At 43.0% G+C, this 19,134-nt stretch overlaps 1 protein-coding gene across 2 annotated transcripts in view; it reads right to left on the reverse strand.

The window, feature by feature from the left end:
• Positions 1 to 649: 649 nt before the first annotated feature.
• Positions 650 to 19,134, reverse strand: part of Kif16b (kinesin family member 16B) — a 258,436-nt gene continuing 239,951 nt past the window's right edge. For both annotated transcript variants that reach the window (XM_075962336.1, XM_075962337.1), the window contains one exon: positions 650 to 1,927. In XM_075962336.1, coding sequence (XP_075818451.1) covers positions 1,769 to 1,927 — 159 coding nt within the window. In that variant the 3' untranslated portion in view covers positions 650 to 1,768. The remainder of the gene's footprint in view (positions 1,928 to 19,134) is intronic.

Below are 19,134 nucleotides of genomic sequence, written 5' to 3' on the forward strand. Positions count from 1 at the left end.
AGGAATGTCACATGACTGTACTTCTCACAAATACACTATTCTTGCCAAATATTATGTATCGTTTCAACAAAATACTTGCCATGAACCTAGCTTTTAATACAGGTCCCAAAGAACAAGAGATAGATTATCCGGTCAGCTGAAAAAAAAAATTACTCAAGCAAATGATTTTTGGTCTTCAGCATGTGGACTTATTTTAAATAAATTACCTGTGGCTAATTATCATCTCCTAGTTTTCATCCCTAGTCTTTAGTTTTAAATTCAAGTCCTATAAACCTAGGCCTGTAATCATGACTGGAGAGAGAAGCGGGTCCCTTTGAGGAAATTAAATAAACAGGTCTACTTTAAATTTTTATGCTAAATTGTAATATTTCATTAGGAGAATATGAGTTTCCTCCTTATAGGAATTGCTGCATCTTTAAACATTCTTTAAGGCTGGAGAGTTCTGCTAGGCAGGTATGTTCTAGAAGGCTGAATGTAAACATGTTCTGCTAGCCATTCATTTGTGACTTCAATCATTACTGTGACTGCATTTCTGCAACATAAATGCTAAATTACACATTATGCATCTTTATAAGCACACCAGATCAATTATTAAACAGACCAGTAGAAATGATCATATTACAAACTTAAAATAAACTGAGCTACAAGGTAGAGTTCATGACTTCATTTAATATTGATAGCAGCTCAATTTAACAGTTGAAAAAGCAAACACCTTTAATAAATTTGGTGTGAATGATTATACAGCCTGACATTGAACTATTGTACAAGAGGGTATACATATAAATCTATAAGTAGAATTATGTACACTTCAATATATACCATATATTTTTCCTACTCACAATTTTCTTTTGATAAATGAAGCGGTTTCACTGTACACTGATGTGCAATGCTACATTATGTCCTGAGTAATTGAGGGATTATTAATAAACTACTGCAAATTCTCTTTCTCTTTTTAGCTAATGATCCTGAAGACTCTGTACTAAAACATGAACAAAAGGATATTTAAAAGATTGCATCCAGCGTTGCACTTGTTTTATGCAGAAAAAGCTCAAAAATGGACAACAGCCATTGAGGTTTGGGAAGATGCCCTCAAATATTGAAGGTTTAAGTAATGTCTTATTTGTAGTGTTTCTACAAGTTTTAAGTCATGTTGCCTACATCCAATTTGTCAGGCATGGAAGACTCTTTTCATGATTGGCCTACAGATCCTTTTTGCAGAACAGGACATTTGGTGTAAACTTCAGTGTTTAGGTATAGTAAGTCCTAATCCAAATGAGTAAAACAATACGACATAACTCAAAACATCTTTGAAATATAGCCAGTCACATGGAAGGAGTAGAAAAAACAAGCATATTTTGGTGAAAGAAGAAACCAGATGCAAGTCATTTAAGGGTGGTCTGGTAAGCCACCACTCTGGGAGGTCCCAAGTTGGTTTGGCTCCAGGAGCCCCAAGATAAGCAAGCCACATATCCATCTTGCTGCAGGGAACTGACTTGCTGCACAACGAGAAGGAAGCACTATGAGAAAGGCCACGTTCAAGTGCAGAGGTACAGCAACAACTGCCGGTCAGGGTCACCCTTGGCAGGCAACGCAGCCCACTCCCAAACTCAGGCACTAGATATGGTGTGTGAGGTGGTCTGGGCTGGCTGCTGCACGTTACCCCCTGCAACAGGAGGGGGCAGGCTGGGGTCCTGCTGCGGGAGTCGGCCTGCATTGGAGACACTTTGATGAGAAGGCACTGTGTTGGTGGTTCCTCTGTCACTCAGATCTATCCCGTTCCATAGCTGCTGTAGTCAAAGACTCCTTTCTTGAAGAACGGCGAGAACTCACAGATGGTGTGCTTGGACAGGGTCAGTCCTACTTTGTTGATGTGAAGGGGGGACGTCTCAGACTGGAGCATCACGCTGAAAAACTCCCTGAGGTATTTCTGGGAAAAGACAAGAGTGAAGAAGATGGTCAAGACAGTGCCAGAGTCAAGGAGAGGAGGGAAAATGCCCAATGTACAACTGATCTGCACATACGTCTATTTTATAAACAAAACAAGGAGAGAATGCTCCAAAGGCCCTTGACTACCTTGGCCCTTGTCAGCCAATGTAGAGTAGACAGGGCTGTGATGTCCAGGTCTACAGTAGAAACTTCTTTGGCTCTGGGTTCTAATCCACAGAAATGTCACCTGAGGCCTACATGGAGGCAGTGCCATGTGGAAGGCCAGTGGGGCCAGCACAGGACATGACAACTTTATCCTACCTAAAATGTTTTCCTCTAAAGTTTCATAGGGGCTGGGTGTGCCCATCTGAGCAACTTTAGCATTTGTCTCTTCTTTGAAGCCTATGTATAAAACGGGATCGGCTCCAAGTACTACAGAACATTTAAAAATTTCACTTCTATAATCATCACCAATAACAGTGTTCTTCCTAAGGTGAAAGGTGAACTGCTCTGGGCTTTTTGCCGTTCTCTCCTCCATGGCAGGTGTTCATCACTACAGCACTTGCCTTGCACGGCACTGAGAGAGAAAGAAGGCCTGCCACAAGTCTCGGAGGTGTGGAGAGACAACTCAGAAGTACATTCCTGAAACACGCATTAGGGGAGAAGAGGGGGTACAAAAACAGCGCCCAGATCTCAGGTCAGGCAGATCGTGTCAACACAGAGTATCAACTGTCTCTGCTCATTTACAAATGCACATAATCCTGGAACAAATTCAGAAATTAAGCATTATTATTCTTGACTGTAACAAAACAAAGCAGAAGACCTAGGCATTGTAGCTCACGGGCCACCAGGTAATGTGTGGAGACCTGTAACTGTCATGTGTGTGTGTTGAGGGATGCTCTAGAGACCTGGGATAAGGAATTGTTTGGTCCTGGCTGAAGTTTGCCGCAGAGGAAAGCTCATCTTCCTTTATGAATGAGGAGCCTTAGCTGGCCTCTATAGAGGTGACTTAGTCCAAGTAAGTGTGCTAGCTTTTGCTTAAATTAATGCCAAGGGCTAAAGCAGCCTTTATATACTACCACTACTACTACAGGACTTTGTACACTTTATAGAAATAAATCTGAATATGCAGAGATAAACTGCATATTCCTTTTGAATGTTTTCTGTAGTGCCAAGGATAGAATCTCCAGCCTTGTGCATGCCAGGCAATCACTCTCGCACTGAACTATACTCCCAGACCTTAAAATGCACACATGAAACTGCCGCCAAGCCAAGATAACAAATGCTTGCATCACCACAGAAGTTTCTCAAGTCACCTAAGTTAGTGCAACCTTGACATTCTCCCTGGTACGATATCTTTCTCTTGAAACACACATTTTCTATTGAGGAAGCCACTGGTGGGGCACACCAGAACCTGGCAACCCACATAGAGGGCTTTAGCCACTGAGTCATTCCCCAGCCCTGGTTTTTGACCAAAATACCCAGAATTTGCAGTACAGCAAAGCCAGCCTCTTTAACAGACTGTCCTGTGAAAGCTTGGAATACATATGTACAAAAACGAATCTAAATTCCTCTTACTCTTCAAATGGGCCAAATCACCTAGTTTAAGACCTGAAACTCTGAAATTATTAGAGAAAAAAGTAGGGAAAACAAGTCAAGCCATAGGCATGGGCAGGCTTTTCTCAAGAGGAATCCAGTTGCCCACCAAATAAAGGCAACAGTTCCAATGGGAGGAATCCCATGAGATTAAAATGTTTTTGTAAAAACAGTCAAGTGAACAGACAGCCTAGAGAATGGGAGAAAATCCTTGGAAGTTTTACACCTGATGTTTAATGTCTAAACATAAAAAGAATGCAGAAAACAAAGCAAAGAAATCAACTCAATCAATAAGTTAGCTAATGAAATGAACATACTTTCTCAAAAGAGGAACACCAAAGGTCAATTAATAGAGGAGCTCAACTTTGCTAACCATCAGAGAAATGTGAACCAAAACTACCCCAGGATCCCATCTTACCCTGGTTGGAACAGTAGCCCTTAAGAAAACAACAAATGCTGGCAAGGATATGGGCCAAAGGGATCCCTTATATGCTGCTGGTGGCAATATAACTAATCCAGCCACCAGGGATATCATAAGATTTCTTCAATAAATAAATAAAAGTAAAAAGTAGAAAAAAAATTAAAAATAAAACAAGAACCCGACTAACAGCAGGCCTCTATGTGACCCCAGTCATTTCACCTCTGGTATTCACCTAAAGGACTCCATGTCCAAATGTCATCAATGCTTATAACGGCACCAATCACAGGACCAGGCTCAGTGTCCCCCAAGAGAGGAATGGATAAAAATAATGAGGAATATACACACAGTTAAACACTTTTAGCTGTAAAGAAGAGAGAAATGAAGACATCCCCAGAAAAAAAAATAGACATAAGTGGAGATAATCATGTTAAAATAATAAAGTCAAACAGAAAAAGACTTTGGTAGTTTGAACATAATTGGCCCCCATGAGTTCAAAGGGAGTGGCATTATGAGGAGGTGTGGCCTTGTGAAGGAAGTGTGTCACTGTGGAAGCACGGGTGGGTTCCTTCTCTCTTCAAGGTCCATTGGTCACCAGGCCACAAGGTCAAAGAGGGCAGAAGCAACAAACAAGGACGTGTCAGGCCTGTGGTTTGACGGAAATAGCCTTCTGGGAGACTGTTTCAGTGTTACAGCTCACGCTTATTCCAGAGTGAGAGGAAATAACAAAGCTTGGGGACAGTGGCTGGGGCAACACCTATTTTTGCATTGCACAGCATGATCCCATCACAAGGCCTCACGTGTGGCAGAGGGTCCTAAGCAAAGCTCCTAACATATGTCTCACCACCATATGAACAGCGAGAGGAAAGAAAGCTCTTGCAGGGAACTGGGTCAACAGTCACACTAGAGATAAGTCAGATATCTTGGCCTAGAGACATTCTCCAAATAAGGTCAGGTAGAGAGCAACACCTCCACTGGGAGTTGAGGGGGCAGGCTACATGTTGCACTGAGTTTGAAGAGAGGGGCTAGGCCATGGGAAACTGCAACCTCTGACCAGCTGGGCCTCCCAACAGGGGTGGGCTTTACAGCCTCCTCTGGTTAAGCTATGCCTAGTGTGGACACAGACAGTTTACTTCCTGTTGCCTGTGGATCAAGATATAGAACTCTCAGGTTCTTCTCAAGCACCATGTCTGCCTGCATGCCACCATGTCCTGCCATGATGATAATGGACCGAACCTCTGAAACTGTAAGCCACCCCAACTAAATGTTTTTCTTAATAGAGTCTCTCTCCACTGCAATAGAAATCCTGACTAAGACAAAGACAAACATCCTGTTTTCTTTCATTATATGTATGTAGGAAAGAGACTTGGAAGTTCTAATAAAGTTGTGTAAGGGGCAAAGGGGACCTTTGAGGGGGTGAGAAAAGAGAGAGTAGTGGAAATAAACTACAAATTATATACACATAAAAAGTGCCAAAAAGTAAGAAAGATTGGGAACAGAAGTATCCTGAACTGGTAGATAAAGTCATTTCCAGATGACATACGATTATTACAAGAGAGTCCCAGCATCAGCTGTGTGATACCTCCCAACAAGTTAGTTGCTGGTCTACGAGGTCCTAGAGGCCACTCAAGCAATCCAGGTTATTTCACTGCTCTATGCTGCCCACCAGCAGCGCACAATGTGACTCTATTTCTGGATACATCACAGGTTAGAACACAGAGAATCAAGAAGCCGGAAGCTGATTCCAAGCTGGCTAGCTCTCCCAGGGCTAGAAAGTGCTATGCAGGATGCTGGAGAAGAAAAGTCATCAACAGTGCTCCTTAGCTGTGGACCCAGTGCAGTATACTATCGACCAGTCAGGCAAGATGTAATAACATGGTGCAGTCATGCCTTGAGTGCTACAGGGATAATGGACCACTTCCTGCTTTGAGGCCTGCTCCATACGAGGAAACTGATATCTGGTACTGTAAACCTAATCAAAAGATGGTACTCCTTTATCAGTTACCAATCAAGGTGTCTCAGAGACATGCTCACAGGCCAATGATTGGGACATGCCCTCATCTGAGACTCCCTCAGGTAACTTTAGGCTATGTCGAGTTGACAGGTGAAGGTAGCTAAGGAAAGCCAGGGAGGCTTTAGGGTGCAAAAACTCATAACTGGTCAAAACACGAAGAATAAGTGATTGGTGAACCTAAATGAGTTATCTAGATCATCCCCTCCCAGGCTGAGGGAACACTGAGTGTGTGGTGGGGTTAAGACTATAAGAGCTTGAGGAAGGAGCAGAGTGTATAGAACTCTGTCTTCTGGGCACAGCACAGTCAGAGCATTCTTGGTTTAGCAGCTGTCATTATTCACTTAAGGCCCGGAATAAGACTGGGCCCAGAAATACCCCATCAAGGAACAGGGAGGGGTTCATGAGGCCTCACTCTTCCCTGAGGAGCCAGTTCATGATTACTGGGACACAAAGAGGCACTTCCTTCAGTGACATAGTCTAGTCACTGGTAAACTACCCATACCCTGGTAAATAATCTCTCATCCATATTTCTGTAAGCAAGCCTAATTAAACTAATTGGTCCACAGACAGGACAGACAGATGAAAATAAGAAGGAGACCAGCAGTGGTGGCGCACGCCTTTAATCCCAGCACTCGGGAGGCAGAGGCAGGCGGATCTCTGTGAGTCTGACACCAGTCTGATCTACAAGTGAGTTCCAGGACAGCCTGGGCTACAGAGAAATCCTGTCTCATAAAAATAAAGAGGATTATAGGGGATAAATTTGATCAAAAAGAAAGAGATTAAAGTCATCATATATGACGAATATTTGCTAATAAAAAACATGAAGAAAAAACATGGGAAAGCTGTGGGCTTGCCTAGCTGTGCACTAACTGTGACTGATGTCCAGTTTCCTGCAGGGACAGAGGCGAACTTCTGTGCAGAGGTACGGTCTCAGGAGCACCTGGGCAGTCCCTTTTCCACGAGCCAGGCAGAGCGCATCAACAGCAGACTGTTTGCATCAAGCTCGCCTTCCAGATGAACTCTGACAGATGACAAGGCAATTGGAATCCAAGAACAGATGTTGTATCAACATTTGTCATAATTAGTTCACAAAGTATTGGTCCTTTTAAAGGGCCAATAAAGCCTGAAATTGTGCATAATGAGACACAAAGTTAAAAAGATAAATAAAAGAAAAAGCAAGTACTGGAGACACCTTCCTTGTCACAGCACGGCCATTACAAAAGAGCCATAAATCTGCCGAAGGTGAGGACTTTTTCTTCAAATAAACTCATTACCATGGCTTCATGAAACCTCCAGACAGAAAGATCTGATCTGGCCACCTCTTCACATTGCAAAGCTTTCTTCCTGCAAAAGAGTTTCCTGTGCAGTAGGAAGATGGGCAGTTTCTTTGACGCACACAGCTTCCGTGGTGAGACAGCATGTGGCTAGTTAACAGTCTTCGCGGTGACCACAAGGAGCTCCTAGGCTATACAACAAGGCATGGCCTTTACTGGCTGTGTCTGAAGAGGGCTGATCAAATTCCACTGAAGGACAAAACTAAGGGCTGTGGGTAGGGCTAGAAGTAGACAGAATGAGCATTCCAAAAGTTCCTCAAGGTTGTGGTGTCATGGTTCTCCGCAGTCCTCAGTTAGCGGTGGCCCACTGTCTAGTTTAGGAAAAGAGTTGAGATACAACACTGACGATAGCTTTCCATGAGTTAATTTAAGTTTTAATATATGCCTGGAGGACGTTAGATAATATGAGTATATAACCTAATGAATTTCTCCCAAATGAACACACCTACGTGATGAGCACCTGGTTATAATAGCATGACACGTAGGATCCGGCCGACCCGCCTTGTGTTCCTATCATCTACAGTCCTCTTCCTGAGGCAGCAGTGCTTCACTGTCTGCACTTCTACTGCTAACAATGCTGTTGTCTGCTTTCAACTTCAGTTGATGATCACACTCTCTGTCTGATTCCCACTGTTTAATGCACCTCTGTCAGAGTCCCACTGTTCAGTGTGTGTGGTGCATAAGCTCTGAGTGTGTACTTGTGGCATTCAGGATCCTTTACTGTTTTATTTTTCAGGTGATCAATAAGGGAAACTGATAATAATGAATTGTTTGATCTTTCTGAATTCTGTCTCAATAATGAAATCCACTTTCATTGTACCCTGTATAGATTATGTAATTATGATTATATATACAGTACTTAACACCTATTTACATTAATGATTTTTGTTGCTTGGGCTCAAAATGTTTTCTACCACATCTGCTGCTGAAGGGAGAAATAAAAAGCTCTCTGCCAAAGGTATCCTTCTTCTGTAGACCCGCAGACATGGCTGGTACTCCTCAGCATGTGAGAAGTCAGCTCAGGAAGCAGGCTGCATCCCCAGGGTAGCACACTCCATGAGAAGAGAATTGAAAAAGCTGAGGACATTAGGAGTTTAAGTGACTTATCAGGGTCAGCAAAGCACGAAAAGGATTTTCTAGATCCAATATCCAACTGCTGTGCCTGCCTTTTACGAACGCTTTCTCCATTGTAAAATAAAATAGAAGTAGGGATATTTAAAATGTGGTGTCCTGTTAGGATCCACAGAGAACCACAACTTCTGCTTGAGGGTGGTGTCACAATGAGTCGTTGCTCGTTTTATGCCCTAGCGCAGTGGCACCTAGGACAGCAATAGTCCCTGTGGGGATGGGCAACATTATGGCCCTGCCGTGGAGGCAAGATGGAAATTCAGTTCTACATGATTGCAATGTAGGAAATAAGGAAGGATGCCAGAGCCAAGTGGGGGTCTATGCGAGTGACCATGGAGGTTGCTAAAGTGAGGGAGTTGGGGGTGTCTGGAGAGAGCAGCAAAGAGGGGCTGCTGTGAAGGAGAGAGGCAAACAAAGCAGAGAGCGGGAAAGAAAGCCCAGCAACATAGGACAAATGCCCATGGTTTACTTGTTTACAATCTGGCCGATAGAATTTAAGAATAAGAAATATATTAGACATATTTATCTTGGCTATGCACTTTTTGCCACTTGAACCAACATTAAGGCATAAAGAAGAGCTTTCTTATCAAAGCTTTCAGAAAATCAAATTAGATGACTAATCTTCAAGAAGTATTTCAGCACTGACACAGAGCACCTTGACTTTCTTCAAAGGTTTCCAATGCAGTTTACAGTCTAGGAAAGATTGTGAATTCAGAGACAGCAGGCTGGTGGGGTGACTAGGAGAGACAGACCTTTGTACGTCTGCCATGTTGTTTAAGAAATTTTCGCAAACAAATGAAGACAATATCCTGTAAGGAACTATGAGCCTTTGTTTTTATTTGTTGTTCATTTATGAAATTAAAAATGTTTACATCATTTACTCATTTCATTTTCATCAACTAATCAATTTCCCATGAACCCACGAACCTCCCACCTTGCTTTTGCTCAAGTTCAAGGCCTCTATTTATCTGTTGTTTTATATTATATATGCTATATATTATAACAATATAAGATATTATAAATGTTATATATTTTCTAAATGAGTAAATAAAAATTTCTTAGTCTATATAATGTTAATATATATATATATTTTTTTCAGGGCTATTATTGACTTTTTAAGTCAGTCTTACTATGTACACTGTGAAGTCCAGGATAGTCTCACAGCTTGGACCATGAGTTTTTAAAGATGACAAATGATGGAAGAAGCTGGTATATGTGTGACTGTCACAGACATGAAACAATGAGGTCTCTGAATGCCTTCTTGTTTAGCAGATTGCACAACAAGGCTTTCCTGTTCCGTTTATCAAAGACTTGCAAAGTTCTAAGTACTGTGAAAATTCTTAAAGGTGTTTATTAAATTCCTACAGTAACTTAATGAAACTATTAAGGGGACTATTGTCAAGTCTGCATTACCAATGGAGAAGCAGACCCCAGAAGCCTAAGTAATACCACAGAGGTCCCTGTGCACATAAGTTAGACAGCCAAGACTCAAAACCAGGACTCCGCCTAGAGGTTGATGCCACCTACTAGGATCACCCACAGAGTTCCCTTTTATGAGACCATCTTGTCCTCAAAGAGCAAAGCCATCTACATAGGCCGTGGGGTGTTTCAGCTGCCTGAGGCTCATAAGCGAGCTGCCTTTCCTGGGTTTAATGGCACAGCAGTGGGAACTGCTGCACACTGGACACTTTATCCCTCACGCTTTTCTGCAGAGGTAACACTCACAGTGACTTCAAAGACCCTGGTCATTTTCTTGATTGCCCTGCTCCCATTTCCCTTTTTAGAGCGCACCCAGGTCTCCCCTCTGAAGAGACACCCATTCTTTGAAGATAGCTCATCTGGCTTATTAAAGATAGAAGGCTGGAGAATTTTTCTCATGGATATTCTGGGGTTGACACATCACAGTGAAAAAGCTACTGGAGTCAGCACTTGAAATGTGCTAGAACCAAAGGTTCTTTGGGAACTCGGCAAGGCATTCCCAGGTTGCATAGCTACTGCCATGGAGAACTTTCATCAGTGAGTGAAACTCAAGAACCAGAGCCAGCCCCAGCCCCAGCCCAGCAAGGGTCTCTGTCAGTTCAGTTTACTATAAACAGCCCTCAAGACTCACCAGGTGGGAGACACCCATGAAATCAAGAGAAATGTTCTATGTGGATCATGACTGAGTTCCCTATGCTTGGCTAGCTGTCCATCAAGGAGTTCGGCCATGACACTCCTCTCCTAAGAAGACTGTGAACCTAGGGGGTTTTTGAGAATAAGAGTCCAGATGAGGCATAGCAGCTAGTGGCACATCCTCAGACAAGCATCAGGTTGGGAGGAGGATTCCCTAAATTTTGATCTACATCTAGGCTTATTTTTGAATTTCCCCTACTACTTCAAGACATAATTAAACATGACTAGTCTTCTGTACCAACAGGGCTAGTTTGGTCTACTGGAAGAGTTAATAGCTCTGAAAGGCAAAACATACTCTATAGCGGCAATACACTGGTAAGCATGCACACAACCTATGAAATTTTCATTTGTGCCCAGGATGCAGTATATTGACTAGGGTTTGCAAGCCATGGCTCTGAAATAATGTGTGGCTACATGCACAGACCTTGATGAAAGTCAGTACATTGACATGATTCATGTGTACCTACATTAACGCCACTCCAGCTAACCATGGGCTTTACCTGTTGGAAGAATTGAGAAAGTCTAGCTGCAGGCAGTCTTTGCTGGGTTTCCCACCAGAATCCAGACCTTCAAATGACATGTGAGGGTGACCTTAGATAGAGTTCAGGGCCTCAGCTGTCTACCTGAGCAAAACCTTCCAGGGCCAATAGGGCGTCTCCATGTGCAGCCCCTTCTAATTTTAGAGCTGGTGCATTCCAGGCCTGGGATCTTGAAGGAAGGGAAGGTTGAGGAATAGGCGAGGAGGAATAAAGTCTAAAATCAGCAAACAATGTGAGGGAGTTAGTTTGTCACACACAGTAGGGCTGTGTGGAGACCCAGAATCTAGATTCAGGTCAACAGAGCCTTATAAACAGCATCCCCAGTTTCTGAGCATTAGGGCCTCTAAGGCATCCTTTACTTATAGATGAGGACACTGGCATCAAGAAGCCCTGACTTAGCCAAGGTCAGGAGCCACAAAGGATCGATCTTCCAATCTGGGAAAAAATCAGAATATTCTCATATGACCCTCAAGGGTCATGTCCTGAAGTCAGAGATGAAATGTGACCTATCTTCAGGACTTTCAATACCATGTTAAAGTAGGCTTCTGGAATACTCTCTGACTTTCAGTCAGTCAGTGTGTGTGTGTGTGTGTGTGTGTGTGTGTGTGTGTGTGTGCAGGTGGGGATAATTAGGGCTTTCAAAAGTGTTCAGAGGTCTCAGCCCTCTTCTCTGTTGGCTCCTTCCCCCCCATTTTAATTAGCAGTGGGTGAGGTCATGACAATTTTCTGCTATTAAGAAGGTTCTGTTTTAATAAGACAACTGTATCTGGGGCCTGTTCCTTATTTCATGTGTAATCCATCACTGCGCTGTGTCATTCTAATGATTTCCTCCACTATCTCATTGTTGTGGAACTTTCTTCCTTTTACAAAATTCTAACATAAATCTGTAATTTAAAGTTATTGAAATCATTAAAATTGAAATGAAATGTTCTTTAGAAATTAATAGAGCTCCATCTGCCTTTCTACGGCGACATTTAGCAGGCAAGAGAGTTGAAGGGCATTCCTCATCCCCAGAAGCCGTTAGGTGGGACCATAAGACAAGCATTCACCTAATAAGACCTACAGGATCCATTTACCTGGCAGAGAAAGTTGGAGAATTTGTCATTGACTGATGAGTTCTGAAGACATTCCAGGTCCAGATGGAGACACCCTGGGATATCTCCAGATCTGAGAAAGGTCTGGTTCTTACTGTGTTATAAATCAATCCAGTAGGCTTTAAGAGATCCACCCGCCCAAGCCTTCCCACTTTCCAACTCCCACAAATATTAGTTTGACCACTTCTCACTGGCATTTTAGAAACTCTACAACTTAGCTGTACTGGACCATCAGATATGATGCTAACTTGACCCAAATGACCTACACACTTTGATGAAGTGAAGAATGTTTGGTAAGGCAACACATGCATGTATCCAGCAGTTACTGCACACCCACCCTCCATGAAATATGGTACCGAGCCTTGGAACCAAGTGTTACGCAGGACAGACACACAGCCTCCCTCTCAGTGCTAGGAATCACACCTCTCTTGCTGATGCTTTGTCCTATCATCCAAACCCACTTACCCTTTTCATTTCTTTCTTGATTAGTGTACAAAGTAATGGTTTTCCTTCTGGGATTTTCATTCATTTGGTTTCTGCTGATCCTTGCTCTAGAGTCCCTTTATCAAACTTGGTACCCCTCCTGCCAGTCACCTTCCTCCCCAACTACCTCTTCTTCCTTTTGCTTTCTTTTTACATGTATTCTATTATCCTATTTTTTTGAATTCCTTCACTTATTTTTAGCCCATCCCAAATCTCCTTTAAGACTTTCTTTTTCAATTCATGGCCCTCTTTATAACCTTTGCCAACATACCCACATTTAGCTCAAAATCTAAGATGCACATATAAGAAAAAATGTGTAGCACTTGTCTTTCTAAATTGGGACTACTTTAATAATAACATAAAAATAATTTACAGTTCTATGTGTTCTTATGAATGTCATGTCATTTCTCTTTCTCTCATATATATAATCTTTTAGGGTAAGTTTAAATTCGCTTTTTGTTATCTGCTTTGGCCTGACTTTGTTCAGGACTGAGCCTTTCCCTCTGTCTGGGTTGGGCTAGCTAGGAACTCAGCAGTGGATAGGAGTCAGTGTTTGCCCTGAGTCACTTGCAGTCCAATCAGGGATGCATAATCAAACTGATGCTTTTGGAGCACCCACCTAGACCCTGGAGGTGGTGAATGAATATTAAGCCTGACAGGTAGGAAAGGAACAGCAGGAGGGTGTGGTGGAAGAGACAGGAAGGAACTAGTTCTCAGCAGGGTGAGAGCTCCAGTGAGGCCTAGAAACAGGAGACAGAGCTCAGGGCACAGTCAGCAGCCCGTTTGCTCCACACATGTCTCCATCTAGGCTAGGCTTTGCAGGCCAATGGGTAGCATTAATGTTATGATGTAGGTCCTTATAGTACAAAAGATAGCTCTCTCGCTCACACTGCCACTTTTTTGGATAGATCACACAGAAATTGTAGGCATACTCTGTACCCTGCACAGGGCAGGCAATGATAAACCAATCTGCCTCCATCTTAGGCTTGAAGCCATCGTATAGTGAAGATAAACTAGATTCACTCCCATTCATGATTATGTTTCTCAAAGGTTGGGCTCTACCCCACCTGTAACCTTAACTACAAATACTTCTCTACTGCCTGTTCTAGGAAATGGCAACCATGCCCTTGTTTCAAAAGCTTATTATGACCACCTGTCATTACAACCACGTATTGTGGAATGCATTTTCCACAATAAGTTTCCAAATTTTGAGAAGAGGTAAAGTTAACTCGACAGAAAGTTGACTGAGAAATGGAATACGCTATAGTTTGCTATACAATTGACCCCAATAAGCCATGCTTTTGTAGCTTTTTACCTCCCTTTGAATTTAGATTAAGCCTGTGACTTGGATTTATACACTGGAGGGAATGCTTGCAGGCAGCTGCTTACATATTTCAGGGCTTTGTCTGAGCTCAATTCCTAAGAAGGCAGGATGCAAAGGCAGACACATGAGTGGCCTGACCTCTTCTGGCCTGGGGCAGATGGAGCAGCCAGGTTTGCCCTATCCAGATTCCACATAACGCACAGGATTGGAGAAGTAAGGAAAGAGGGAATGAATGAAATCTGTTAAGGTAGACTGAAGGCTTCTTTGGTTTCCATCTATAATTTATGATTAGATGTAAATTATTGTCCTATACCACTTCATGCCAGTGATTTCCAATCCTTTCAGCAGTCCTAGTGAGTAACTATCCTTGCAAGTAGCAGCTTCTTCTACCAGCTACCTTCACTACCCTAGGTTGGGAGGTAAATGCTTGAAATAAGTTTGAAACCTGGGATTCATTTCTTGATGTTACACAGAAGTCTGAGAGCTCCCAGTTAAAATTCATCAGGGTGAAAATGTTAGTCTGTGATTACAGCATCAGAACTATTCATAAAGGCTATTCAGGGAATCTGTTTTATGAGTTTAATGACATAAGCATATTGTATTGAATTATTATGGTACTGCATCAATTGGATTCATAAATTTAATATACTCAGTCTGGTTCACACATTCTAATAAAATCTAGCAAGCTTTAAAAATTTTATAAGGGATGTGTGTTTAAAGTCCATGTGATATTCAGTTTTTACAGGTTGACACAGTCCTGCTCGGGGTATTAAACAGCTCCAGTGATCATGATGACCCTACCTGAGAGGAGCCAGCTCTGGTGAAACCTCCAGAGTGAACAAGCTCTACAGGAGGATCCGAACCCAGGATCCACCTGGACAGAGAAGCTGCTGAGTCTTTCCTTGGAGCGCAAGTCAAAACCATCTGTACTTTCTGCTCGTGGAGAGGAAGAGGAAGGCATATCACCTAATGCCAGTCAGAGAGAAGAAAGCTTGATACCTTATTTGGACACACTATCACGTTCTGATGGGCTCCATCATCTACTTCACACAGTGGCTAGAGGGCAAAGAACAGGGGGATCAAGGTTTGGGAGGAGGGCGGCTGTGAGAGACTCCCAGAACCCCCTGGTGGTCTTTCCCTTTGGCTTTAGGTGAGGTCGAGTGGCTCAAAACAGACACATCCAAGCAGCTTCAGCAGCACCAGGGAAAAAGCAGAAAGCCATGGAGGCACATGCTGGTGTGTACGGACTCTCTTCCAACCCGGTGGGCATGTCCTCAGGTACCCAGGCCTTTACAACCACCACATAGGAGCAGGGGAACTTTCTCGGTCTGTGGATAGGGTAGTGCTGGAGGGTGCCTCACTGCTCCATACCCCAGTTTTCTCATCTGATTATAGCACCTTCTTAGAAAGAGAAGAGTCTATGAGCTCCTGTATGTAAACTGTTTGGGGCAGACTCCAATTCACAGTATTTCCATAGGAAACAGTCGATATTATCTATACTCACTGTCCTCAGGGAGCTGGTAGACAAATTTGCTAATTTTCTCCTCTATTAGTGTTTGAGACAGATGATCTTAAAACATGGGGGGAAAGTAAGTGCTTTTTCTTATAAAGCAAAGCAGAGACAGCCTACATGGGAACGCATTTGCCATACTGCCTGTCATCAGGCATGGGCAGATCTTCATTCAACAACTGCTCTCAAGCCAGAAAGAGGAAACGTTTCAAAGTGGGGAGTGACAATTAAATATGAGCTGAAAACCAACCCACACCACGTGAAAGCTTATTTCAGGCACATTTCAAATCCTGGTATCCTGACAAATGCGTTTGGAGGAAAAGCAACTGTTATTATTTTTTGTTTCCATGCTTAGGGCTCTTTCCAGCACTATAGAAACTCACAGAGATTCTTGACGATTTGAGAGAAAATGGCTGCTCCAAATTAGCATGAGGACTGACAGAATTGTTATGACCTTGCTGCATGGAACCTCTGGGCTAGGATGCACTTATGCACCAATTCAAAAAAATCAGTTACTAGACAACTAGAGGATCAAGAAGCCACCATACATGACTTGCTAGAAGCCCAAAGCCTCCCTTGTGGTGGGACTCAGGATAGAGGCAGCTCTTAAAGAGGAACACTTTATCTTGCCCTCTCCTCCCACTGTGGTTGGGTGAATAAAACATGCCTTTCCTCTAACATCAGTCTATAATAGTTTGTATGTGGACCTCCCTTTGGCTAAAATCCAGCTGCCTGTGGCCATCTGAACAACACCAAGTTCCTGAACTCAGAGCAAGAGGGTAAGCTTCTCAGACTCAGGGAAGGAAGACCCACTGCCCCTTGCTTTGTTTCCTGAACAAGTGGCTCCTAACAATCCCTGTGGGACTATTTGCCTTGCAGATTACCTTCCTGCCTTGGGCTTTATCTCTCAGCATCCACCATAGCCCTCTGTTCCTGAGGGACACCATATCTAAACCCCAGGTGCAAGGGGCCCCATGGCCTTCCGAGGTAGGCCCATGACCCAACTCAACTGAGAGGATTAACCAGGGATTTGGATTATCTGCACCAATGGTCCTCTGCACTGGTACAATGACTGAGGCATGACTGTAAGGCTAGACAGAGGCGGAGAGAAGGCCAGATCAAATAGTCTCAAACACAACATCTCTAATTGAAAAGGATGGAATTAGGTATATATTTCATACAGAAAACTATTGATAAAAATTGTTTTATACAGTTATTTATTGATACTATATGTGCCATATGCATGTCTGTACACACACGTGTATATATAGTATGCTCACAAAAGACACTGGAGACCTAGTGACTGATACTTTGGCTAGCTGACAGCCCTAACAAGAGGACAAACACTGAGACACACAGGCTTTCTTCCCCAAGGTCCCTGTCAAGATCCTATAAGTTTGCAGGGGTTTCTTTTTCCTGACCATTTTTTTTTTTTGGTCACATTTCTTTTTTGATCGAAAGAAGTTTACTGAATCTGAACTTGTGTTCCAAAGCCAAACTTCAAGAACTCACCTGTCCTAGCCACCAAATAAAGCCTGAGACACGAGCACATGAGCAATGAAGATACTGTGCCTTAGGGAACTGACAAATACCCTTCCGGAAGCACACATGGCTGGCTATGTTGAACTGCCACACGAATTCCAGTCATCCCAGCCTTCAGCCTGCAGTCTTCTGCTGGAATGTGGGAGAAAGTGTAAGGCAGAAGAGAGAGGAGACCGGAAAGGAGCAGATGATGCTCCCAACCACAGCAGTACGCCAGCCGGAGGATCCTAGAAGGAGCCGCCCTGGGACCTTTCACTAGAGACTGAGCACACTGGGGCTAAGTTGAGACCCACTTAAAAAAAGATTTATTTTATTTTTATTTGTGTGTCTGTGTTCTCTGTGTGTATGAACACATTTATGTGGGTGCCCTCAGAGGCCAGAAGAGGGTGTCAAATCCCCTGGCACTAGTAGTACAAGTGGCTGCAAGAAAATCAGTGTGGATGCTGGGAACTGAACTCTGGTGCACCTTCTTAACAACTGCTGAGCCATCCCTCCAGCTCTAGGCTTACTTTGTAATTTTAATTTTTGCCCCAAGGAAACTTCCATTCAAGCAAGAAATGTCAGTGTGCAGTATGTAAGCTGTTACTTGAAATGCCCAGATTCTTCCAAAGGAGCTGCACATCATCAATATAGTATGGTGAAGTGTAAGACAAATGCTATTAAAGTAATGGATAAGGATAGGGGAACAGATAGCATGAAGCACAGGCCCTCGACTCTGCAGCTATTTCCGAAAGAAGCAGCCATCTTCCTGTTCACAGTGTTTAGCCATGAGTTTTGCAGCACAAACCCTGGAGCCCACAGGGGTTGCTTTCTAGCTGCCTAGAAAGGCCATTGAGAAAATGAAGGTGTTTTCAATTTCTACCCTGTTCAACATTGATTAGGAAGTGCTTTCTTGATTCCAACATCAGTTTCTTAATTTTATAAATAATATGAAACAGGTGATCACAATTAAAAAAGAGATTAGGTAAAGTCTTAATTAAAAAAAGTTTGGGTTACTTAGAATAAAAATTAAATATGTAAATGTAAACGCATTACAGAGAACTGCTGGGAACAGAAATAAATCTATTTGGAAATGGATGGGAGATTTGCACAGATCAAAAGTAGGTAGAGGTTTGTAGAACTGGAACAAACTGATGTATTTATCCATTGTTTCTCCCAATATTATTTCAAAGGGTTGAGGGAAATTCTCTGATTCATTAACATTATGAAGCCCAAGTGACACACACAGCCACAAAGGATCCTCAGGGGAGATGAGCCAGCTGAATTCCAAAGAGGCATTGTAGAAATGCTGCGAAGGACAGGATGGGGTTTAGCAGTAGAGGCCCGGGCACACACCTTTTTTCAAAGGATGGCACCAGTTATTGGGGAAACAAATCTAAATAAATAGAGTTAAAGGAATGGTAGCATCTGCAAGAAAGCCTAATGCAAATTGGACAGAGCTCCATAAAAGAGAAAGGATGGCACTCGAAAGTTGATATAAATAGTAAGCACAGAGCTTGGTGGCAAAGGTACAGAGGCTGCAGCTCTTTAAATATATGAATGCATGAAAATCCCAAATGTGCTTTCTGAGCCATTGCAACAAAAGAGATGTATGAGGAGAAACTGTGCTGACATCAGTGGAAATAAACAAAACCCACTATTTCAGGAGGCGTGAAGTTAGGCCTTGGAGTTTATAGCAGTGCTAGCAAAAGCAAAGGTAGCAGCAAGTGGCATGCTAAGTCATGCAATGGAAGAAAGAAAAGCACTCTTCGTGTGATATCTTGACTATGGACAGAGAAGGACCAGTTGAGGTAGGGGTGGAGGTAATAAGCAGAGACAGAGTGATAGAGAGACAGAGGGGGTAAACGGAGTCGATGGAGAAGTGAAGACTAGACCAGGAGGCTCGGCACTGACGAAACAGAATATTACAGAAAGAAACCACAGAGACAGTTATAACAGGGGACCAGCAGGAAAAAGTCTCAGAAGTAAAGGCAACGAGAGAGATGGGCAAAGCCCAGAGTCCAGTGGAATGGATGAACTGCTGACCAAAACAAAATCCTCACCACTTAGGACAC

Source organism: Microtus pennsylvanicus, chromosome 2 (genome assembly GCF_037038515.1).
Source record: "Microtus pennsylvanicus isolate mMicPen1 chromosome 2, mMicPen1.hap1, whole genome shotgun sequence".
Taxonomy (NCBI): Eukaryota; Metazoa; Chordata; class Mammalia; order Rodentia; family Cricetidae; genus Microtus; species Microtus pennsylvanicus.